Raw genomic sequence first — 26,811 nt, forward strand, 5'->3', positions numbered from 1 at the left:
TAGTTGCTCCACATTCTTGACTAATCTTAGTACTATCAGAGTGTATTTTAAGCCACTCTAATAGGTGTGTGATGCCATCTTATTGTGGTTGTATTTTGTATTTGTCTAAATAGATCAAATTGCCAACATCCGTTGGATCATCAAAAAAGTAAGAGTTCCAGAAAAACATCTATTCCTGCTTTATTGACTATGCCAAAGCCTTTGACTGTGTGGATCACAATAAACTGTGGAAAATTCTGAAAGAGATGGGAATACCAGACCACCTGACCTGCCTCTTGAGAAACATGTATGCAGGTCGGGTAGCAACAGTTAGAACTGGACATGGAACAACAGACTGGTTCCAAATAGGAAAAGGAGTACATCAAGGCTGTATATTGTCACTATGCTTATTTAACTTATATGCAGAGTACATCATGAGAAACGCTGGGCTGGAAGAAGCACAAGCTGGAATCAAGATTGCCAGGAGAAATATCAACAACTTCAGGTATGCAGATGACACCACCCTTCTGGCAGAAAGAGGAACTAAAGAGCCTCTTGATGAAGGTGAAAGAAGAGAGTGAAAAAGTTGGCTTAAAGCTCAACATTCAGAAAACTAAGATCATGGCATCTGGTCCCATCACTTCATGACAAATAGATGAGAAACAGTGGCAGACTTTATTTTGGAAGGTTCCAAAATCACTGCAGATGGTGACTGCAGCCATGAAATTTAAGGACGCTTACTCCTTGGAAAAAAAGTTATGACCAAACTAAACAGCATGTGAAAAGCAGAGACATTACTTTGTCAACAAAGGTCCATCTAGTCAAGGCTATGGTTTTTCCAGTAGTCATGTATGGATATGAGTGTTGGACTATAAGAAAGCTGAGGGCCGAAGAATTGATGCTTTTGAACTGTGGTGTTGGAAAAGACTTTTGAGAGTCTCTTGGATTGCAAGGAGATCCAACCAGTCCATCCTAAAGGAGATCAGTCCTGGGTGTTCACTGGAAGGACTGATGTTGAAGCTGAAACTCCAGTAGTTTGGCCACTTGATGCAAAAAGCTGACTCATTGGAAAAGACCCTGATGCTGGGTAAGACTGAGGGCAGAAGGGGACGACGGAGGATGAGATCGTTGGACGGCATCACCAACTCAATGGACATGAGTTTGGGTAAACTCCAGGAGCTGGTGATGGTCAAGGAGGCCTAGTGTGCTGCAGTTCATGGGGTTGCAGAGTTGGACACGACTGAACTGAATGGATGATGATGTGAAGCATCATTTCATGTGCTTATTTGTCATCTGTAAATCTTTGGTATTTACAAATTTATTGTTCATTTTTATTTTTACAGTTATTTATATATATCCTGGATATTCTTTTGTCAAATATATGCTCCCCAAAGACTGTCCCCAGTGTGTGACTGCCTCTTTATTTTTCATAGCATCTTCTGAATAAGATTTTTATTGGATGACATCTAATTTATCTTTATTTTCAATGGAGAAAACTTTTGGTGTTGTATACAGGAATTCCTTGTGTAAGCAATGTCACACAGGTATTTTTTCCTGTAACTTTTGGTCTGTATTTCAAATTTTGTGTGAGAGAAATTTTTTAAAGGTTTCCCTTTTGTGTGTGTGTGTGGGGGGGTATAGGTGTCCAATTATTCCAACATCTTATATTTAAATAGCAATCCTCTCCACTGAACTGTCTTCTCATTTTTGTCAAAAATTAATGTGCCATACACGTGTGGGTCTACTTGTGGACTTTTCTATTTCAGTGATCTATGCATCTATCCTTCTGCCAAATACACTGCTATTCTAGGTTGATAATAAACCTTAGAAGTATGTAACAAGTCATATAATTGTTTTGTTTTTTTTAATTGTGCTGGACATTCTGGTTGCTGTTTTTCCAAAGAGCTCTGAAAGTCAGTTTAGCAATATCAACAAATTATCCTGCTACAATTTTCAATTTGAAATGAATCTATTTGAGGTGACATCACAATAATCATGACTCTTTCAGGTCATGTATACAGTATAGTTCTCTGTTTACTTAGGTCTTTATTTTTTATCAAAATTTGGGGAAGGGCCTTTGGCATAAGTGTCTAGTACACATTTTGGTAGACTTAGATACTCAAGCTGGTTTTAGAAAAGGCAGAGGAATCAGAAACCAAAGAGCCAACAACCACTGGATCATCGAAAAAGCAAGAAAGCTCCAGAAAAACATCTATTTCTGATCACTGACTATGCCAAAGCCTTTGACTGTGTGGATCACAATAAACTGTGGAAAATCCTGAAAGAGATGGGAATACCAGACCACCTGACCTGCCTCTTGAGAAACCTATATGCAGGTCAGAAAGCAAGTTAGAACTGGACATGGAACAACAGACTGGTTCCAAATAGGAAAAGGAGTACCTCAAGGCTGTATATTGTCACCCTGCTTATTTAACTTATATGCAGAGTACATCATGAGAAATGCTGGGCTGGAAGAAGCACAAGCTGGAATCAAGATTGCAGGGAGAAATATCAATAACCTCAGATATGCAGATGACACCACCCTTATGGCAGAAAGTGAAGAGGAACTCAAAAGCCTCTTGACAAAGGTGAAAGAGGAGAGTGAAAAAGTTGGCTTAAAACTCAACATTCAGAAAATGAAGATCATGGCTCTGGTCCCATCACTGCATGGGAAATAGATGGGGAAACAGTGTCAGACTTTAATTTTGGGGGCTCCAAAATCACTGCAGGTTGTGATTGCAGCCATGAAATTAAAAGACGCTTACTCCTTGGAAGAAAAGTTATGACCAACCTAAATAGCATATTGAAAAACAGAGACATTACTTTGCCAACAAAGGTCCGTCTAGTCAAGGCTATGGTTTTTCCAGTGGTCATGTATGGATGTGAGAGTTGGACTGTGAAGAAAGCTGAGCGCCCAAGAATTGATGCTTTTGAATTGTGGTGTTGGAGAAGACTCTTCAGAGTCCTTTGGACTGCAAGGAGATCCAATCAGTCCCTTCTGAAGGAGATCAGCCCTGGGATTTCTTTGGAAGGAATGATGCTAAAGCTGAAACTCCCAGTACTTTGGCCACCTCATGCGAAGAGTTGACTCATTGGAAAAGACCCTGATGCTGGGAGGGATTGGGGGCAGGAGGAGAAGGGGACTATAGAGGATGAGATGGCTGGATGGCATCACTGACTCGATGGACCTGAACTCCGGAGTTGGTGATGGACAGGGAGGCCTGGGGTGCTGCGATTCATGGGGTCGCAAAGAGTCGGACACGACTGAGCGACTGAACTGAACTGAACTGATACCTAATTATTTCAATTCTGGTACTACTGCAAATGTTAATTGTAGAAAAAATTTTCAAGATTTAGTAGTTCATTGCTAGTTTATTTACTGACTTCTACATATTTACTTTTAATCTTACAATCTTGTTTAACTCAATTGTTGGAGTCTTTAAATCTTTGGGATTTTCTACATGAACAATCATATCACCTCTGTATAGGAATAGTTTTATTTCTTAATTTCCAATTTGTATACTTTTCTGTTTCTCATTTTATGAACTGGCTGTCAGTGAGATGTTGAATAGTAGTGAGTGGGGCCTTCCTTGACTTGTTTCGCCTTACTTTTGGGAAAAACATTTAGCCTTTAGGACTTCTCTGTGGCTCAGACGGCAAAGCATCTGCCTACAATGCAAGAGAACCAGGTTCGATCCCTGGGTCACGAAGATCCTCTGGAGAAGGAAATTGCAACCCACTCTAGTACATCTGCCTGGAAAGTCCCATGGATGGAGGAGCCTGTTAGACTACAGTTCATGGGGTCACAAAGAATGGGACACGACTGAGTGACTTCACTTTGAAGAACAACTGGGAGACTTTGTGGACACTTTTCAGCTTAAGGAAGCTCTTTTCCATTCCCAGTTTACTGAGTTTTTACCAAGAATGGATATTTAGCTTTGTCAAATGCTTTTCTTTCATTTATTAAGATGATCATACGCGTTTTCTTCTTTAGTCTGTCAACAGGATAATTTACATTTATTGATCTCAAAAGGTTCGATAGACTGCCTTTCCCAATATAAAGTTCTCTTGGTCATGATTTAAATCCTTTTTATATATGGCTTCATTCAAATTGCTAATATTTTGTTGCAGATTTTTGCATCTATACTTACAAGAAATAGAAAGTTTTCTTTTATGACCAAGGTAATGCATGCATCTCAACATGAATTTGGAAGTGTTTTGTTGTACAGTATTGTTGGTTTCTTCATTTAATGTTTTGCAGAATTCACAAGTGAAGCCCTTCAGGCCTCCAGGGAAACTTTTAACTACAAAGTAAATTTATTAGGTACAGAGTTATTCAGAGTTGAGAAGTAGGTTACCTGCTTCTCAAATTAATTTAATACTTTCAGGAAGTTAGCTCATTTCATCAAAGTTGTCATATTTATGGAAATAAATTTACTAAAAATACTCCAGTATCATTTTCTTACAACCTGAGAGGGAAGAGGGGTTTTCCTTTGCCTTCAGGCTAGAACTTTTTCAATTGATCTTCTCAGGAACTAGTTCTGTTTCCAATATTTTCAACTCTTTTCTGTCTACAAGTTCACTGATTTATAATTATTTTCATTATTTCCTTGTTCTGCATTCTGTTTATTCTTTTTCAGTTCCTTATGGTAGAAGGTTAAATCTGTTATTTTTCTTCTTTTCTAATATGCCAAATTCTCTCCTTTTAGCTGGAGTTCCCTAATTCTGATGTAGTATTTTCATTTTCATTCAAGTATTTCCTAATTTCTCTTAAAAAGTCTATCTTGATCCATACATATAACATGGAAATGCATTACTTAGTATCTATAAACTTGAATTTTTTTCAGATATTTGTTACCAATATCTGATTTTGTTCAGCTAAGATCAGAGAATTGCATGATTTAAGATTCTTAGTTTGCTAATAAGAATAATTATCTTCTAAATTCTACTGCTGGTTAGTTCACTGGGTTGTGCAGGAAGAAAAACCTTACTCTTAAAACATAAGAACAGATACACAAATAGTCCAAAAGAGACAAGATTATACTGTGGTATTAAAATTTCATAAGGATGATTAGGAAAAAAAAAAGTCTAAAAATTCATGGCGGTAAAAGGACAAAAAATGGCTAAGAAACACTGGATTAGAGCTGTTTCACTATTTTATTTTTCATTTAAGAGGTGATATATTTGTCATACAGAAAAGTGTGAAAAAGTGTAACAGATCCCATATCCCAAGACCCAAATTTAATAATGTTAACATTTAGAAAAATATACAAATATCTTTTTTAAAGAAAAATCCAATATATATATAGAGAACAACCCAAATTTCAATCTTTCCCCTCCATATTTTTCTTCAACAGAAAGATATTAAATGTTTTCATAAATAATATATAACATTTTATGTATATTAAGCTCTGAAAAGATTCATGATAAAGAAATTAATCAACTGTTCATATGTTCTTCTGGAATTCTTAAATTTTCAAAGATCTTGGTATATAAGTACTAGAGAAATGGTATATTGATGCCATACCATAATGTAAAAAAAAAATGTCCTATGTAGTAAAATACCCTTTTACTGATTTCTGATATACATATAAATATACACATATATTTTATTTATTTATTTTTTAATTTTTTTAAACTTTACATAATTGTATTAGTTTTGCCAAATATCAAAATGAGTCTGCCACAGGTATACATGTGTTCCCCATCCTGAACCCTCCTCCCTCCCCATATTTTAAAATATCATCCCTTTAAATCTTTGTATATTAAATCATAATTAATTAATTGATCTCCCAGTTCTTCCCCATGGTAATAAAGCTTAAGCTCAGTGGGTACAGAATCTCTCTTTCCTTGTACTTTTTCAGTATTTGGTGAGTCCTGGGTTGTTTAATTAAAATTCCCTATACTATCCTTTGTGTGAATGCTGTATCTCTATTATAGTTTGCTTTCAGGAAATTCCAGTGTATAATATATAGTAGCTTAAGTCATGGGGGTGGGAATTCTATTTCTGAGAATCATCAGTTCTGTCTCTTATGTGCCTAACACATGTAGTTTAGCTGTCATCTCTACTGAACAGTCCTACTGAAGTCACTATCTTTTGCTTTACATGTATTAGTAAAAACAATTAAATGTAATAAAGTATCTTAATTTACAGTTGAAGTTTATCAAAAAACTTCATTACTCACAAAGGGAAGTGTTCTCTTCTTATAGGGTGTTAAAGATCAAACTACTATACATAAACAGTACAATGTCTTTAAAGACAAAGGTACTTTTAATAGGTATTGATTCCTTTGTCTTACTTCCTTTCAAATTTCAAAGACTTAATCTCTCAAGACACTGGTTTCTGAAGGAGTTTCACTTGCACAGCAAATACTTTCCAAATCATCTAAACCAGCAACTTGTATGCTTTGCTGTTGTTGTCTAGTTGCTAAGTTGTGTCCAACTCTTTTGCAACCTCTTGGACAGTAGCCCGCCAGGCTCCTCTATCCATGGGATTTCCCAGGCAAGAATACTGGAGTGGGTTGCCATTTCCTTCTCCAGGGGCTGTTCCTGACCCAGGGATCGAACCCACGTCTCCTGTATTGCCAGGCAGATTCTTTACTACAAACCACCAGGAAAGCCCAACTTGTATGCTACAATTTTTTTTTTTTTAATGTGGTGATTTACCTAATCAGGATTATGCTAATTCTGTTAATGACTAGGGTACAGTGAGGAGCACTTGCATTACTTGAAAGTATATGCCTCCTTAAATTTTACACCCTAGGAATTTCCTTTGCTTTACACTAGTCCAGGCCCTTGTAAAAGGCATAAATGGAAAACAATCACATGGCAAAAAGAGTTTTATATACTGTATATTGTAGCAAAACATTTGTTTTTAGCTGCCTAATATCTAAGTTTCTTTTCTGATTTTACAATGCTATGCTTTTCCTTTAGAGAACAAGCCCAACTCTCATTTCACATGGTTTATATGAAACTTCACTTCTCACCTCAGAGGTGACATGTCTGACCCACACTTGGCCAGTGTGCCAAATCTCTCTGGCAAAAGGAAAAAGGTACTTATTGTTTAAAGTAACTGAAAAATCCAATGACAGACTAGCTATTTGGGCTCTTGCTCTGTAAGTACTTCTCCAGCTCCATAATTTCTAGACACCAAAGATCCTAAACTTTTCAAATAGTCTCTTGCTCCCTTGGTGTGGCAAGGAAGAATCTGGGCATCTCAGTGATAATTAAGACGGAAAGATGACTGATGTTTTACTGAAAATCTCAGAATTTTTTATCACCTTCAATATCAGGGCGAGTTGAGAACCACCACAACTACCACTTTATGAGAGCTAATATTTATTGAAAATGTGACTCCCTCTCTCTCTATATATATATATATACACATACACACACACACACACACACAATCAGACGTAAGTACTTTATATCCATCTAATCAACTTTAAAACAATCCCAAATTAGGCATTTTTATTATTCCCATGGAATATGCAAAAGAAATGAAAAAGTCATAAAGCAAACTAAGGCATGGACACAAGATTTGAATTTTGAACCTATACCTGTAAAACCACTTTAATACACTATTTTTCAGTGAACTATTAAGAGTGAAATTCTTAACACTACAGGAGGATAGGTACTCCAGGATTTTATTTAGGTTGATTTTTAAAAATATTCTTTTTTGATAGAGTTTGTGTTAGTCACTCAGTTGTGTCCAACTCTTTGCAACCACAGGGACTGTAGCCCTGCAGGCTTCTCCGTCCATGGGATTCTCCAGGCACAAATACTGGAGTGGACTGTCATAAACCTGACAAACTCACACATTCCAAGGAATAATTTAGCTTTTGGCTCACTACTCCTATCATAATTAATGATAATTTCAAATAACACATATGATCCTTTTGTAATCCAAGTTTCTCAATTTCTTGAATTCATCTCTTTCCATAACCTCACTTTCACTCAACTACCATACTCACATTCTAGACGTCATTAATTACTGTGCTCTAATATTTTCAATCTCAGTCCCTTACTCTATTTCAACCTCCCAAATTTCCTACCTCTAAGAAATAACAACACATCTTCAACCACACTGCAATCTCAATGGATCATACCATTTGTCTATTGTGCCTGAAACTCCATTTTCTCAATTTGCTTATTACCAAATTACTTTCCATGTCCATCCTTCATAATCATTCTTTTGATTATGTCAACACTTTTCCCCTTCTCCCTTTTTGTTATATTCATGTGAGAAAATACTAATTTTAAAAATCTGACTGTCTACTCAATAGCAGTACAAAGGCTAAATTGGGAAAAACACAAAACCACATTGACTGATCTCAATTAAATTAACAACCATGGACTTCAAGTAGGCACTTTTTAAGTAATATCCAGCAATCCTTCTAAGCATTTTTTTCTCACTTCCCTAAATATCTATATCTTCTTTCTTCAATCCATTTTTCCCAAAGAGTTCTTCCCTCTACTTTATGACCTTGCTTACTATTTACTGAGAAAATACAACAAAAATTTTATATGCTCCCATTAGCTATACCAAACTGCAAATATCTAGATCTTTATAATCTGTCCTTCCTTCCACTGCTATTAATGAGCTGTTTACACACCCATCTTTAAAACTAACTCTTCTATTTATACACCATAACTATGGTTCCAGTGACATTCCTCTCACTCCTGTATCATTTCTCTGTTTTTTCTCTACTACATTTCACCATACAAATCGGCTATATTTTCAATCTTTAGCAAATAAAAACAAAACCTTCTTGATACTATATCCCCCTGTATTAACAACCCATTTCACTACTCCCTCAGAAAGCAAGACTCCTTAACAGTTGTCTTTGGAACTCATCTTTCTTACATCATCAACAGACCTAACATATTTAATCACTCCTTCCTAGCTGGGCTTCTTTCTTCATTTGGGTTTACCTACTCTTAGTTACATTTTCTTACCACTTGACATCTAAATGTTAGATTGTTCCAGGGTTCAAATCCCATTCTTCTATTTCCTACCTTTAAACTTTTCACTTACCTTACTTCACAAAGCTATGAGTAAAAGGGAAGAAGCTGTGATACACAATATCATTCCAACAAAGATCTAAGTGGCTCTAAGGTAAAACTGTTACTACATACTCACAGAAGAGTATCAACCAGAACAAATTCAATAAAACATATCAATGTTTCCTACTTAACATACAGCTGAAATTAATTTTACTAAGGGAACAGAATAATTTTATATAGGAAAAATTTATTGAGTGACATTCTGATACACTGGGAGACACAACAATGAAAACCTGTTAGGGCAAGTATACAAATTCCCTAACCTGTGAAAAATCCCCCACCACTTAAGAGAAAAAACAAAATCAAAACAACAACATCAAAATCATCAAAACTCAACCAAGTAAAACTACTCTGAGAATAACTACAAAAAATAAGATTACTATTAAAAAAAAAGTATTAAGTGCATCAGTATACAAGTAAGAATGAAAAAGGGCAATATTTGTAACCATAAAAGAAAATTTATATTTAGTATTATAAAATTACTTGATAAAAAATTTATGTAATTATCAAATTATACTTTCCTCAACATATAAATAACAAAGAAAAATTAAGATCATTATTTTAATTGGAAAGAAAATAATTTATTATATGAGGAAGATGATTAAAATACATGTGATAGATCTCTAATAAACTGATTTAAATGCATATAGATTTAATTTTTAAATACACTTTAAAAGATACTACGCACAGTTCCATAGTCCAGGTGGTCAATTTCATCTCCACAAAGGTGGAAAGTACTTGAGAGATAAAAGGAACCTAAAACACCATAAAAATTCATTAAAAATGATTATTGAACAGTTCACTAGTTCTAAAATAACTAAAAGCTAGAACATTTATATTTGGAAAATTAGTGAATCATGTCAGTGCAACAAAATTTTAATTACCTAACAGCACGTAAACTGATTTATAACATTAAAAAATCAAATATTTAACTGTGTCAAGAGAAAAAAGCAACAGCAATTTCAACATCTCCTGCTTTTTGTATCTTTGAATGATAATGATTAACAGAATTCTGCATTGTTTTCATTGTACTATTAGTAGGATTTAGTAAGAAAATCCTACTATTAGTAGGATTAGTAAGAAAAGGGATGTAAAGACTCCAATGCTGTATTTTCCTACTAAGAAAAGTTTAGATGGCTAGGGTGATATCTTGGATCCATGTAATCAGTTTAATCTAACAAAGCAGTATTCAAATTGGTCAGTCTTTAGAATAAGGGAAAATTAGATTCTTGGTCCTGATTCCAGAGATTCTTATCTATCAGTTCTAGGATAGAGTCCAGGAATCTTAACATATAAAAATCCTTCCTCAGTGGTTCTCAATCTTGGTTGCACATTAGAACCAATACTCTGTGAGGTTTGAAAATATTGATATCCATGCAGAAATCCAGGCCAATTAAAACAAAACTCTGGGAAGAAACCCTTTTTACTTTATTATTTTTCTTTAGTTTTTTTTTTTTTTTTAAAGTTCTGCAAGTCATTCTAATATGCAGCCAAAATTGAGAACCACTATTTGGGCAGTTCTGATTATCAACAGGTCTGGGAACCACTTACATACCTTCCAGAACTGTTTCTTTCCACTTATTGTGCTACCCTGAGTCAACTTTATGTCTTCTCCTCTCTGTTACTCTTTTCTTAATCCTTTTATTTTGTTTCGAAAAAGAAAGGGAAAAAAGATACTTCTAGTTGCTATCTCAAAGGAGATTTCAATAATAAAACCTCAGATGTCTGCTACTCTTATTTGGAATTCACACTGAAATTCAGTTATTTAAAATTTCAACACATGTACTTTTTATAGGGGGTAAAAACCCTTTTCCCCAAATTTTATAATAGGTTATACAGAATGCCTAAACCACATGTATCATGAAAGAGAAAGCATTTATGTTACTGAATTAGAAAATACATAAATAGAAGAAGCAAGAATAAAATCTGTGTTAAAACAAATGTATCCATTCTCCACGTAAATAAGTTGACCTGATTCACTAACTTTCTCTGGAAAAACTACATAACCTAAAGGATAGCACAGAAAATTCAGCAACAAATCTAAAAACCACATAAAAGATCTATTCAATCAACACAGATAATTTAGAAATACTTAATTTCAGTACATTGTTAAAAAGAAAAATTATTGCATAAGCTGGATCAGTGGGTTGGGGAGAGACAAAACACTTCTATGAAAATAAAAAAACACTGCCCCAAAAGGATACGACAAGAAAGGATACACTTTGTATGACAGTATTACAGCAGTATTTACGCAGGGATGCTTCTAAAGAAGAACAGCAGAATGTAGTTTAATTTTTTTTCTCATATTTCATGTTAAATTTACAAGTAATTTTTTTTAAACACATAGAAAATGGTTTATTTTCATCTGTTCTTCTAAAGTATTTGTAAGACATCTGTCTGACTATATCAGTATAGATACTTTATTACAAAATTCAAATATTCAAGGTGCTTCCCAAAAGGAATAAACATTAGCAAAACTTTCTTTATATAATTTTTTCAGCTTAACCATCAATAATTTTGGCCCATTTATTCATGTTCTTCATTATTCTAAAGCAGAAAGATTTAAAACAAAATGAATATAGTTCCACTCATCTTTCTTAAATCAACATTGACATAAAGTGCTTCATTTTACCACTTTTTAATTATGAAATTATTTAATTATGAATTAAAATTACTTATTTTAAAGCTGAAATACTTCATTCCAAAAAATATGGACATATTTCTGTGAGGAGGACAATTAGTAATTAGCAATGCAAATTCTCAGGTCCCACCAAGGGTAACCAATTTGTCCTGACTTGGCAGACATCTTCCCAGTGTTAGCATTAAAAAGTCCAGTATCCTAGAAAATCTCTTATTCATCGGAAAACTAGGAAAATTGATTACCCAAAGCCAAACACCCTTGCAGACCTACTGAATCAGAAATTCTGTGTAGGGGTTAGAGGAAACCCCATAATCTGTGTTTTATCAGGCTCTCTAGGTGATTATAATACACGTTAAAATTTAAGAAGTACTCTTTTTTTCTAAGAAAAGAAAGTAAATTAAGAATAATAAAGATACATTGCCCTTATAAAATTCATTCTCTCCAAATTTAATTTTTTACATACAAATGAACTTTATTGCATAATTGTGAAGTTTAATGAAAATTAACAGCATAGTTAGACAGTCAGAGTGATGCATCCTTTAAAAACATTACTCCGGCTGTTATCCTTTCTTAATTTTCTCTCAAGAAAGTCTTGTCCTTTTAGTATGTTATCGCCACACTTACCTTTAACTAATTTTTAACACTTTCTTTTTCCTTCTTTAGAATCTTGTTTTGGTCTAGCAGATCGAGCAAATTGCTAATATTTAAAAATTAAGGTTAACTTCACAAACATGAAAGGAATCTTTTCTAAAGAATTATCAAGAACATCCTAATGTAGGGTAGGAGCAGAGTTTTTAATTTCTCTATTTGTCTTCCTACTCAGTCATTCGTCAGTATTTCTTGACTGCCTCCTACTTGTCTATGACCTGGGGGAGAAGTAAAAAATTTTCCCTTTCTTTTATAGTCATTTTTTACACCTATACCTCTGCTCCTTCATTTATCCCACTAATTTCTAGTTTGAAATTGCATTAACTGCAGAAAGCACGATGGCTAATCAATAATATATTGTTATTAAAATTCTTAAACATAAATATGAATTACAATACAATAAAATGATACTGTACTATCTTTGGTTTAGCAAGTATATATATTTTAAGTATTAAATAAAATGTTTAGACTTGGCTGGATTTTAATAGCCTCATTATGCTTATTTTCCAATAAAAATCTAAATAACATTGTCATCTGACTCAAATGTTTGTATTATAAATATTATAACTGAATATTCTCAAGCTGGAATGCAAGCTGTTGAGATTTCCAAAGCATAATATAAAAATTAGTTTCAACTATACCCTTACTGCTATAAACTCAATCTGGAACCAACTAATTTGAAGGATACAACCACCATAGGTTTTCCAAAAAGAACATATCCATTAGCTTCCTTTAACGCTTTTGCCGCTGCTTTTTCATTTGGAAGGCCAATGAAAGCTTGTCCTTTCATGCGACCTTCTTTCATCAAGCGTATATCAAACCTAGAAGTCAAGGAAGAAATAATGTTTTGACTTAAAGAATGTCAAAGAATTCTGATAAAGTGAATGAGAATGTGTTAAGTTAAAATTCTGCTATTTCAGAATAAAAATGACTCTACTATCTGATTAGCACATTATTTAGGCATTCTAAAATTATATTTTATATTCTGTTTTAAAATTGTTTTCATAAGTAGGTAATATAAGTTTGATGATGTTCTTATCATTTTTTAACTATCATAAAAGTATATATGATTTTAAAAAATCATATATACTTTGCAACTATAAAAGTAAATAAGTTTTTCTTTCATCTCTCTTTTTTAAAAGTTTTATGCAGCCAATTTAATACTGTTTACTCAAGTGACGAAAACAACTATACAACCAAGAATAAAAGGGTTGACAGAAACTATAGAAAAGTAACATGGAATTTCAGAAGAGAAAGGGACCTTAACGATCACCTAGTCAAAAATTACCATTTTACAGACAATGTGTACAGAGATTGAGTGAATTCTTCAGTGTTATACCGATAGCTAAAGTTAGGGCCAAAAATACAAACCAGATTTTACATTCCAAGTTACTCTATTATTCCACAGTGTATTCTCCTGTCTATATTTCAGGGGAGGAAACTATAAACTACTTAAAAAACAGACTATAATTTACAACTAAAATACTGCCTAGCATTTAGTCTATGAGACTAGCAAAAGCATATAAAGAAATTTTAAGAATCAAAATGTGCAGTTAAATTTTTTTCTAAAAAATTCACAAGACTAGTCCCACAGGAAACAATTATTAATTTATCATTTTGATGTGTACAGTTTCTCAATACAGAATTATTTTTCCTCTCAAATGCTAATGGGAGGCAATACTGGAAATAGAAAGGATGCATAAACATGGTGTGTACATACACACACACACATATATATATACACACACACATGCGCATATATATATATATATATATATATCAGATCAGATCAGTCACTCAGTCATGTCTGACTCTTTGCGACCCCATGAATCGCAGCACGCCAGGCCTCCCTGTCCATCACCAACTCCCGGAGTTCACTGAGACTCACGTCCATCGAGTCAGTGATGCCATCTAGCCATCTCATCCTCTGTCGTCCCCTTCTCCTGCCCTCAATCCCTCCCAGCATCAGAGTCTTTTCCAATGAGTCAACTCTTCTCATGAGGTGGCCAAAGTACTGGAGTTTCAGCTTTAGCATCATTCCTTCCAAAGAAATCCCAGGGCTGATCTCCTTCAGAATGGACTGGTTGGATCTCCTTGCAGTCCAAGGGACTCTCAAGAGTCTTCTCCAACACCACAGTTCAAAAGCATCAATTCTTTGGCACTCAGCCTTCTTCACAGTCCAACTCTCACATCCATACATGACCACAGGAAAAACCATAGCCTTGACTAGACGAACCTCTGCTGGCAAAGTAATGTCTCTGCTTTTGAATATGCTATCCAGGTTGGCCATAATTTTCCTTCCAAGGAGTAAGCGTCTTTTAATTTCATGGCTGCAGTCACCATCTGCAGTGATTTTGGAACCCAGAAAAATCAAGTCTGACACTGTTTCCACTGTTCCCCCATCTATTTCCCATGAAGTGGTGGGACCGGATGCCATGATCTTCGTTTTCTGAATGTTGAGCTTTAAGCCAACTTTTTCACTCTCCACTTTCACTTTCATCAAGAGGCTTTTTAGTTCCTCTTCACTTTCTGCCATAAGGGTGATGTCATCTGCATATCTGAGGTTATTGATATTTCTCCCAGCAATCTTGATTCCAGTTTGTGTTTCTTCCAGTCCAGCGTTTCTCATGATGTACTCTGCATTGAAGTTAAAGAAGCAGGGTGACAATATACAGCCTTGACGTACTCCTTTTCCAATTTGGAACCAGTCTGTTGTTCCATGTCCAGTTCTAACTGTTGCTTCCTGACCTGCATACAAATTTCTCAAGAGGCAGATCAGGTGGTCTGGTATTCCCATCTCTTCCAGAATTTTCCACAGTTTATTGTGATCCACACAGTCAAAGGCTTTGGCATAGTCAATAAAGCAGAAATAGATGTTTTTCGGCACACACAATAACACAATACATTTGTGTGTGACATACATACATTTACATACACACACACACAAATGTATATATTTTTAAATTTTTTCCACTTATACAAAAGCAACAATAGGAACAAGGGTTACCATTTTGCACGTCCAGCAAAATAAACTTTTGGTATCCCAATAAAAAGAGGTATCTGCCACTAATGAGTATAAATGGACATTTTAAAAATACAGTGCATGCTTATATAAAGAAGTATATTGCCCGGGTTAAGATTTTAAAATATTAATTTTACATTAATTAGTCACTTTCTATCTAACTTCCATTCAAGAGTCTCCCTCCTTACATTTTCTAATTTTTACTTCTAATTTATATGGCCAAGGTCATACATATTTTAGACTTAACTAATTATAAAATTTCAAAGAATGAAATTCTAACTTCAAACATTACCTTTTAAATCATTTACAATCATATCCTTCTCTTTTGCACTCATAAAACGGAAGCCTTTCCAACTGAAAGAGAAGCTGCCACTACAGGAAGAATCTAAAACACTTGGCTTTAGTACCATATACTGCTGGTTTAGTCATTAAAACACTAGTTTTCAAAATCTAATCTTTGGACCAGCAGCTGTGGCATTATCCACAGGCTTTTTAGAAACACCAATTCATCCATCCTATCTCAGTTTAGAAAACCAAACTTTCTAGGATGAGCCAAGGAAATGGTTTTACTAAACTCTTAGACAGGTTAAAGTTTGAGGACCACTGCTTTAGGGTTAGGAAAGAAGTCTAGAATTTATGATGAAGCCTGTTTCTATAAATGTTTTACTGGAACTCAGTCATTAATATTCATTTATGTATTGTTTACAGCTGCTTTCATGCTACAAAGACAAAACTGAGTAGTTGCAACAGACACTGTAATATTTTAATATAAAAATATTAAATTTTTACTGTTCATTTAAAAAGAAATTTGCTGAATCCTGATCTAGATGTCTAAAAGATTAATTATGCAATAGGTATGAACAATTTCTTCATATAATTTTAATCACTAAAGGGAAAATGATATTTAAAAAGGGTTAATTTCTAACAGATTAAAAACAAAACAAAATTTGAGAATATACATGCTACTTACATTATCCGTTGGGTTTCTGATGAAAAGTCAACATATCTTCCAAAAATAAATTTAAGGTCCTAGAATTTCAACAAAGAAAAGACTAATAAGGAAAACCAGGGGAAAACATGCAAAATAATAAAACCAATTTATAAATTTCAACTTACCTTTTCCTGAACATGTTTAGCTAAATTCTTTACATAAATTCTACAGTTTGGTTCACCAGGTTCGTAACTTCTAAAAACTGAAAGTGTTTCCATTTCTTACATAAAAACAAAGCAAGACAAGGATACAAAATTAAGACAGCTTCATCAATTTTTTGAAGAAAAACTTTAACAGAAATCAAATATAACTGCTAAATAGACAAAATAAGCATTAAGAAAATGTTAAAATCATAGAAATTAATGACAATGTTACTAATGGTATAAAAATACCCATTAAGAATCTAAAGTGATGTTAAAAAATATCAGGCATCTAAAATTACTAAAATGTATCCACAAAATATTTTTATTAAAGCTTAATTTTAATTTATTTGAAAGACTGAAGCAAATAAAGATGCTATCAAACATCTGTGTTATTTTCTGATTAAAGTCAATCTCCCTAAGTACCAGAAACCAGTATAGTCAAATGTAAAATAAATTACTCAAAATGTAATTATCAAGTATTTCAGACAAACTGTGGGCTCTGAATCTCTATTTAGCTATTTCTATTCAGTCTCTGAAATGTGTTCCTGACAACTAGATGTTTAAGCAAAAATGCTATTTGAAAGTCAGTTTCCAATTATTATGAAAATATTATGTGTCACATGTCAATCTAAAACCCCTAAATATTTTAAGATATACTAAAATAGGAAAAAATCCATTAGAAGTAAAAAAAACTATCATATTAGGATATAAAATTCATAAACACAAGCTTTTAATTACCAAAGAGTTAAAACTATATTTTTAGACAAACAACTGCTTTGCATACATCTCAGACACAGTATTGTGATGGTCTATCAACTGTATCTTGAATACAGAATTCCAAACTGTTGGTCACACTGACTTAAGATGTCATATAAAAGTCTCAGAAATGAAAACATTCTTCCAAACAAATATACTTTGGGAACATTGTATTGAGCGATACTTTGATAGTTTCTTCCCTATAAAAGTATGAGCACTAAAAACCAAAAGTGATGATTAAAAACATTTAACTGAAGATATGTCTTGAAGTACATGCTTTAGTTAAGGTAAATAACATGAAGAGATTTATTTTGCTTCTGAAGGGCCAAAGAAATGTAAAATAGTAAGTTCTGGTTTATTTCATGCAATTACCTTCTCGAGAAATTCTGCCCTTTTCCAACTCCCTTCTAGAAATACATTCTGATGGCATTTCATCAGAGTCATCTTTAATCTCCTCTGTGATGTTCAAATTTGGTTGGGGAAAGATTTTTCCAAATCCTATATTAGATGCATCAGCTTCAGTAGCAGGTAAATCTAGAGTTAACAGACATTAGCCATTAAAAATCTTCCCTTCAAAATAGTTTTTCTTTTCCATTTTTAATTTTTAAGATATCTTCTAGCACTAAACCTCTTTGGTGTTTTTCTCAACACTTTGAAACGGGTGAGCAAACTTTTTCTATAAAGGTTCAAACAGTAAATATTTTAGGTTTTGCAGGCCATATGGTTTCTATCATGACTATTCAACTCTGTCACTGTAACATGAAAATCATAAAATAAGACACTTCCATTTGAGGATACTAAAAAAAAAAAAATCCATCCATTATACTTCTCCCCACCAAAAAAAAAAAAAAAAAACCACAAAGGTCAATACTGGTGGTCCTACAAGAAGTCAAGAAAAATATGTATTTGCACACTTACTCAATTAAGAAAATTAAAATCATTATAAATTTTAAATTCACAACATAGCAATATAATGAATTTCATTCAGAAAACATGAATTTTAGCTTCAGTGAAAGTTAAACTGATTTGGGGTAGAGGGTTGGGAAGAACAGGATTAAACATGCAGTATAAAAATTCCCAGTTATACTACCTAAAAAGGCAAACAAAGCCTTAAAAAAGCTATGAAAATGATGCAAACATGCCACATTTGCATGCCACATTTAGGATCTTAAAAGTCTCCTAATGTAGAAAAACTATTGTTCCAAGAGATCTTTTATGGCCTGAAGGCATCAGGAAGAAAAGAGCCTTTAGAACTGTTTTCATTGTTTATTCACAATTACTCTACAGTGATGCAGAATGGGATGACTGCCACACCCCTCAATAAGGTCTAAGTCTTTGAGTAAATTATGCTTAAAAAATAGAAATTTGCATCAAAGGGTCACTAGCCATCAAATACAGACACTGAAAGAAAAAAAAAAAGAGTTATCTGTAAAGGCAACGTGTGTTCTCACTATCATCAGAGAGACAAGACTTAAAACTAGTTATTCATTCAGTACATCTGCAATACTTACTAGAACTCTACCCTATATTCATACAAGGGCTTTTAAAGATATATGTACAAAAATGTACATACCAGAATTTCTGTAATAATAAAATGAAAACCTCAACTTCAATCATTAGAGTTTGATTGAAATATTGACATAACTCTACCATGGAGTGTAATGCAGCCTCAAAAAGTAACCTATGATGATTATTAAAAAAAAAAAAAAAGAGAAAATAAAATGTTTATACACAAGCATAGGATGAGATCTGGAAGGACTATCTTCATATCAAATTACTAACAATGCTTATCTCTAAGAAGTCAAATAGGGAAAAGTGGGGTTTGAGGTGTTAACTTTTTAAAATTTCACAGGCTTCTGTTCTGATTATATTTTCTATAGGCTGGTATTATTTCTAAAATTTAAAAATTAAAAGAATAAAGAAATGCCATTGTAGTATAATATCAAAATAATGTTTAAAATAAGCAGGAAAGAAATCTGTAATATCAGTATATTATCTTTAAACTTAAGAATGGTATCTTGTTTAACAACCTTCCGTGTCTTTTGGATTAAAAAAAAATTACATGAAATCTACTAAAGATTTCACAGCTTGTTTTCCTAACCAGTAATTCAACTGTACTAATAAAACCACAGAGCATCACATATTTAGTAAGCAATGAAAAATAATTCAATACAAGAAACATTTATATTTTTGGGGTAAGTAAACATCAGGAAAAACCAGACTAAATTTCACCCTCGAGTTCATTACTAATAAAAGGTAACACATTTAGCACCAATTTTAGTTTTACTTAAAAAGTTTAAAATGAATAGTATTCCATGACACTAAGGAAGATCTAATTGCACATCTTAAATATACTCACAAATACTAAAAACAGAAGCATATAAAATTTAATTCTAATACAAAAAACTGACTGAGAAAAATTTTTACACAGCATGTTAAAGAACTAGAATATGCTTACCACTATTTTCTTCTTCACAATTCTGTTGCTTTTCTAAATCTTTCTTAAATGCAGCTTGCATGTCAGTAGATATATGGAATTCAATTTTTTTATTACCTACAGGTTGTGGTTGGTCAAATACATCCGAAGGTAACAACACTGGATGTAAACTGCTGTTTATAAACAATGATAGCATTACTTTGTAATTGCAAACAAAATTTTGAGAAAAACATAATTTCATATTAACTTTAAATTTAAAAAGCTAATAAAACACACTAGAGGCACTGAACAAAGTAATTTACATTTAATGCTTCAAAAATCCTAACAACTATTCTCATATGGATATTATTAAATTCTCAGTTTAGACAGGTAAGGAGTTTGAGGTCAAAGGATGTTAAATAATTGCATAAAGTCAGTCAGTAAATGACAAGAGATAGAACTTTAGGACTACTGATTCTAAACGTCAGGATATTGGCCAATATGCAAAAAAGTTCATTCTGTGTGTAATGTAAGCATTTTATGCACTGTATTCTATATACTACATATAATAAATCTATGCTGGCCAATGGAGTAGCCATAAGCCACATGTGGCTAATAAGCACTTGAAATCTTGCTTATGTTCTAATCTGTACTTATGTTCTAAGTACAAAATATACACCAGAGTTTGACAACTTTGTGTGGAAAAAAAGAAATGTAAAACATTTCAATGTTTTATATTAATTGTATTTTGAAATAACAGTTCAGGTATAACTGGTTAAATAAAATACATTATTAAAATTAATTTCACCTTTTAATGTAGTCACTGGAAAATTTAATTGGTTCACATTACAGCTGACCTTTGAACAACTCAAGAAGTTAAGGGCCCTGACCCCAGCAGTCAAAAACCTGTATGTATGTAACTTCGTCAGCCTTCCATATCCATGGTTCCTCTGTATTCATGGATCCATATCCATGGACTTAACCAATCTCAGATCATGTAGTACTGTAGTATTTACTGAAAAAATCTGCATACAAGTGGACCCACACAGTTAAAACCCATGTTGTTTAAGGGTCAACTATATTAGTTTTTAATTGTTTGGTGCTGTTATAGGGATTAAAAGCACGGGACTGTGGTGTCAAAACATACATAGGTGGGAAATATGCATCATATTATGTACACTTAACATGAGAAAATAATTCTAAAAAATCCAAAGATTAAAGACCCATTCCTTGAAAAATGTAAAAACATCATTTTAACAAACTTTTCTCAATTTATGAAGTTACTTACAAGTTCAAAGGAAATTTACCTTGTAGAAAAGCTGAACAGAATTAAAACTGCAATTAATGGCAATTTTCATTGATTAAGATATTTAAGTACACAGAAATCCATGGCAAACAGGCTAATAATTTCTACCATAATTTCAAAAAAAAAAATTTGTTAATGCAAAATGTCAGATAATCAGTCAAAAGGGATAATACATTTCAAACAAAATACACAGTAATAAACACTATTACATTGGCAATTTCTCTATTCTAACACAAAGTTTAAGACATACTGGGAAGTTAATTTATATCTAATAAAATTCTTTTATATGCATTGCCCTGATCATCACCCCACATCAGTATATTTCCTGAAAGCTTACTATAAGATGATAAAATCTGAGAGAAATTTTTAATTTTTTAATGTATTAAAACAGCTCCTTCAATGTATTCAAATATCATTACATAACATTTAAGGCAGGTATCTCCACATCCTTCTAGCTTTCCCTTTCATCATTTCTATTCCTACGCACCAAACTGCCTTACCTCTGGAAATGTACTATTTTATTCAAACTGCATCTCTCTTCCCTGACTCATTTTTGCCTCTCGTCCTTCAAGCCCAGCTCAAATTGTCTCCTCTGTCTTAAAGTCTTTCCAGATTTCTTAACTGGCTGTGACTTCTCCTTTCTCACAATCTTTCATTCTCAGTTACATCTTGTTATATCATTTAATATTATAATTGATAATACAACAGTCATCTGTGCGTATGTTTTACCTGCCCATAAGACTATTAACTCACTGTTTGAAAAGATAGCACTGAGCTTTGGAAGCATGCTCCAAACCCCACAATATTTAGCATAGAACTTATCACACATTTAATAAATATTTAAAGGTAGGTCCTGTGTGCTAAGCCATGTGACCTTTTACCTGCGAGGGTACTCTGAAGCAAAAAAATGTTTGATATCAGGTAGTGAAGTTAGGAAAAACTAACAAACTTTCATATAAGCACACTGGTGATGCCATTATCAAAACTGTCAGTACAGGAAGAGAAAGACATAATGAAAGTACATTAATTTTGCTTTGAATACTACCTTAAGTGCATACAAGACATTGAGTGTACAAACAGGAAACTGGAAACAAAACTCAGGAGTTTAAATCTAGAGATGGAGATTTGGAATCTATCAGTTACAACTGGTGAATCATAAAAATTAATGATATTAACAAGAAGTAAAAATATATGAATAGAAAATTACTACAGACAGGAATATATGGAATCCAATACTTAAAAAGCAAGTAAGGGAGTCAGTGAAAGTCATAAAAGAAAAAAGTAGGAAGAAAAAGAGGAAGAGACGGAGTTAAATATGAGAAACAAAAAAATTAAAGGTGGACAGTTTTGAAACCTGGCATAGTCAATAGTATCAAATGCTGGTCAACTTTGAGAAAATTAGGGATACTTGTGAATTTGGCAAATAAGAAATCATTGGTAAACGAAATGCACTGATAGAAGTCAGAATGAGAAATGATTTCAGTGAAGCAATTAAACAAATTATATAAAGAACTCTTATCGTATAATCTAAAACAAAACTACCTGTGTGAAGCAGATGATGGTATATTCAACATATCCTTTATTTTTCTCTTTTTTCTCACATGGCGCTGCTTTATTGGTTTTGGTCTTTTGGGCTGAAGATTTGCCAGTTCCATTAGTTTGGTCATTCTACATTAGCGGAAAGAAGAGTAAAAAAGATTTATGTAAAAGCCCAGTTATTTACCACTGTTTTTGTTACGCTTAAATTTTTATTTGAGCTTATAAATTATAAAATGATTTGTATGGCTTAAGTAGAATTTCTAAGTCATAATTTAAGATATAATTCATTTGACAAAAGCTCAAGTTATGAATCTCCTTGATCAATTTTCATCTTAGCCTGAAGGAACTGGGAATTTACTTAATTGCAACTTGTCAAGTTTTAAAGATATGTTTTATTACGAAAATTATTAGTTCCCCAAATAAATGACTGAACTTTGTGTCAAAAAGTTAAACAAGATACACTAAATAAAATCTATGTAACTTTACTGCTCTTGCCTTGACAGATAGTCAACAGATCTTACAAACACAGTAAAATTATTTTGATTAATATTCTAATTATTAAAGAAAACCTAGACTTAAACACTTAATTTTAAAATATTTTGTGCATAATTGTTGGAAAGCATCCTTATATAAACAAGATACCTTACACTGTTCCTGAAAACACAGTTTTCAAATATTATACTCTAAAGTAGCTTAATCAACCAAAGGGTGGCAATTGATACTTTGTATATAACTTCTCTCCATTATGATTATGAATATTTAGAATAGATCTTCTCTAGTCTTTATTGGCTCTTCCACAGGATCAGATACAATGTTTCCACAAAGCAAGTTCAAAACCATTAGTCACAGCTCTACTTCTCCAGAGTTAAATTTGTGAAATTTGAAAACAAGCACAATAAAATGTAGTTAAGAAGAGTTAAAATAAGTATTAAACCCTTTTTCCATAAGCAAGAAAAAAATGAAAACATTTGCTACAAATTTTTAAAGCCTCTTAAAAACCATGGTTTAACAAAAATTTTATGAATAAATCCAGTTATATGAAACATATATCTATATTCATAAATTGCTCTCCAAAAGTATACTAAGCCTCTACAACAGTGCAAGGCATATTTTATGTAATCAATAAATATTTGCTGATAATATATAGTAGCATGTTTTATAATATTTCCAAAAGATAACAGAGAAGCATGAAACCAGAGCTTAGTTCATTCAAAGGCTTTGTTCTCATGACTTGAGATGAATTAGTTGCAGACTTCCTCACTACATCCCTAAATGGAAATTCAAATAAAACGAAAACAGTTGTGGCCAGCCTATAAAACATTTCTCATTATTATCATTGTTTTCATAAAGAAAATAAAATTTACAGAGGTTAATTAATCCACTGTAATACTTCTTGTTCTTTATTTAGCAACAAATTAGTCTATCAAAAGCTGCCAGCCTTAAAAATATTTCTATTCAAGACAGATGATCTATTAACTCCCATTTTGGTAGTTTTAACCCCACCTAAGCTTTGACTTTTAACTCTCTCCCTAGAAAGAGAATGTATAAGGAGCCACACTATACAAGTGGATGTTGCCTCAATAACAGTCAAATTGCTGCTGATTACTTGTATACGGTGCCTAGATTCTCTGCTTGGATTCTGACTCCTGTTAAAACACTCCCTCTGTATCTGGTGGCTTCTGTGTGTATCTATGATTCTCACCATTTGCCTATACAGGTCTTCAAGGCTAGGGTTGACAAAACACAGCCAAAGGACCAAATCTAGTCATTGTCTGTTCATTTTTAAATAGAAAGTTTTATTGGAAGATAGCAACATCCATTCATTTAGGTATCATCCACTGGTGCTTTCCCACTACAACAGAACTCTGGCTCTTTACAGAAAATGTTTAGCAATTTCTATTTTAGGCTCTGCTGAACATTATTAACAACTTATTGCTCGTTGCCAGAAGCTTTAAATAAAATATATGTAGATCGTCAAGAACAACCAATAAAAGAATAATTCGTTTGCAGTAATTTTATTGTGAATATTCTTGTATAAAATTCTATAAAGTTGCTCTAGAAATTACTTTGAAGTAAATAAATTCCAGGGAAGTAAACTGACAAAACAGAAATACAACCTAACTTTGTTCTGTAAAGCCTTCGCAAACACTGAATTAGTGAATAATCAATCACTGTCCCTAAAGGAAATTCTGGATTAGGTTCCTGCAAGCACGTGCTCACATTTCATCAACTGATCATTACACACCTCGTTTTATGTTTGTTTACTTTTAAGAACATCTTATTTAATATATATTTTTGATTCAATAACACTGAACTCATAGTCAACAGCACTATAACTCAGGCCTGAACAAAGTTTATCTAACACACAGAATTTTCTCCATAAAACACATCACAGCCTTCTTGATTTTGGAAACCCTAGACAGCACTTCAACACTACACTTGGGGGCATTTTAAACAGCAAAACCAACAACAAACAGCACAAAAATGTGAAAAGCATGGCGAAAAAGACCCTTATTTATAGTATAAGCTGAAACAAGAAGACAGAATGTCACTTTGTTCTACCTCATGAGTGATGTGCATATCAAATGACTCAAATTTTTCACCATTCCGTACATGCCCATGTCTGCTAGAAGACCGTAAAAGCACTGCAATTACTGATGTTGAAGTTATAAATAAACTGTAACAAATGGGCAAGTTCTCAAATACAGAATCAATAAAAAACAATGATCAACTTTATACCATGATCAATCAAAAAAATTACTCATCATGCAAAAATTTTTCCTTAGGTCTTGATTTCTAGTCTCAGGCCTTAATCTATAGTATGATGGGGAGCTGGGAATGGACAAATGCTAAGGACCCTGAATTAGGAAGAACTATATGCAAAATTTATGAAGAGTAAGAGAATCTCATTCATATATTCTATGTTTATTAGAATCTACACAAATATCTGACATTACATACCTTTGACGGTCTTCATCATCACTGCTTTCATATTCTGATTCTTTACTAGATAATTCCTCATCCTCATCTGGCAAAGGAGGTTCCTCTGGTGGCTGAGGAGATGTAGGTGGAAGAGGTGCATGTAATGGCATATAGTCCTCATACTAAGTAAAAACAAAAAATACTATGGTAATCTATGATGTTTATGAATAGAAAACTATTTCCATTCAGGTACATGATTCTCACATTTCTCTATTCCTCATGATTTTCTTTTACACATTCAACATACATTGATGGAACACTTGCCTTAGTAGACTTTAGTCGATCACAAAACTTGTTTCTTCTGCCTTGGCACCTAGCTGGACTAAATTTCCAAACTTCCCTTGCAGTTAGATTTCACCCGAGTTTTAGTCAATGAAAAGGTAAGCATAAAGACTTCCCACACATGAAATTCTCTCGTTTCTTTATCTGCAGGCTGCACAGTAACGTCCTCACCAACCAGGGAATGCACATAGTGCAGATTAACTTGGATCTTTTTAGTAACTCAGGAAAGAACACCATTCTGCCCTACTTTTGGAATGAACCTGGCACAAGCAAGAAATAATCTGAATTGTGTTAAGTGACTAAGATTTGAGCTTTGTTAACAGCAGCTAGTGTAATTTTAACTATTATCCTCGCAACATGCCAGGCATTGAGGTTTTGGAGTTACAAAGAAAAATTATGAAGCTAATATAGACATTAGAAAAGCAATCAATGCACAATACAAAAGCAAATTTTCAATTTGTTAGCCTTCTAAAATAATTTCTCATTGCTGTTATCTAAAAAAGTACTAAAGGGACATATATACAATGGAATATTACTCAGCCATTAAAGAGAATGAAGCAATGTCACTTGCAGTGATACAGATGACCTAGAAACTGTCTTACTAAATGAAGTTAAGTCAGAGAAAGACAAATATCATATAATATTGCTTATACATGGAATCTAAAAAAATGGTACAATGAACTTATTTAGAAAACAGAAATAAAAGAGTTACAACATGACTTAAGAATCACTCATGAATCTGAACAAACTTATGATTACCAGGTGGGAAGTGAGGGAGGGATAAATTGGGAGATTGGGATTGACATATACATACTACTATACATAATATACATAAGAACCTACTGTATAGCATAGGAAACCACTCAATAATCTACAATGGTCTATATAGGGAAAAGAATCTAAAAAATAGTGGCTATACGTATATGTCGGAGAAGGCAATGGCACCCCACTCCAGTACTCTTGCCTGGAAAATCCCATGGATGGAGGAGCCTGGTAGGCTACAGTCCATGGGGTCGCTAATAGTCGGATACGACTGAGTG

At 33.2% G+C, this 26,811-nt stretch overlaps 1 protein-coding gene across 7 annotated transcripts in view; it reads right to left on the minus strand.

Annotated features, from left to right (window-relative positions):
- Window positions 1–26,811, minus strand: part of RNPC3 (RNA binding region (RNP1, RRM) containing 3) — a 48,754-nt gene that overhangs the window by 11,415 nt on the left and 10,528 nt on the right. Inside the window, exons 7-17 of one of the 7 annotated variants that reach the window (XR_009735327.1) lie at window positions 25,469–25,611; window positions 22,511–22,636; window positions 19,705–19,856; window positions 17,619–17,780; window positions 16,473–16,567; window positions 16,327–16,385; window positions 13,023–13,155; window positions 12,311–12,383; window positions 10,601–11,308; window positions 9,734–9,801; window positions 165–4,283 (exon numbers count right to left, since the gene is read on the minus strand). Coding sequence is in view for 3 of the 7 variants with exons in the window: in XM_061411022.1 (XP_061267006.1) it covers window positions 12,324–12,383; window positions 13,023–13,155; window positions 16,327–16,385; window positions 16,473–16,567; window positions 17,619–17,780; window positions 19,705–19,856; window positions 22,511–22,636; window positions 25,469–25,611 (930 nt within the window). In the remaining 4 variants the exon portion in view is untranslated. Of the gene's footprint in view, window positions 1–164; window positions 4,284–9,212; window positions 11,309–12,310; window positions 12,384–13,022; window positions 13,156–16,326; window positions 16,386–16,472; window positions 16,568–17,618; window positions 17,781–19,704; window positions 19,857–22,510; window positions 22,637–25,468; window positions 25,612–26,811 lie in introns of those variants that run through there. The other 6 variants (XR_009735326.1, XR_009735328.1, XR_009735325.1 and 3 more) reach the window with 6 other exon arrangements.

Source organism: Bos javanicus, chromosome 3 (genome assembly GCF_032452875.1).
Source record: "Bos javanicus breed banteng chromosome 3, ARS-OSU_banteng_1.0, whole genome shotgun sequence".
Classification (NCBI taxonomy): domain Eukaryota; kingdom Metazoa; phylum Chordata; class Mammalia; order Artiodactyla; family Bovidae; genus Bos; species Bos javanicus.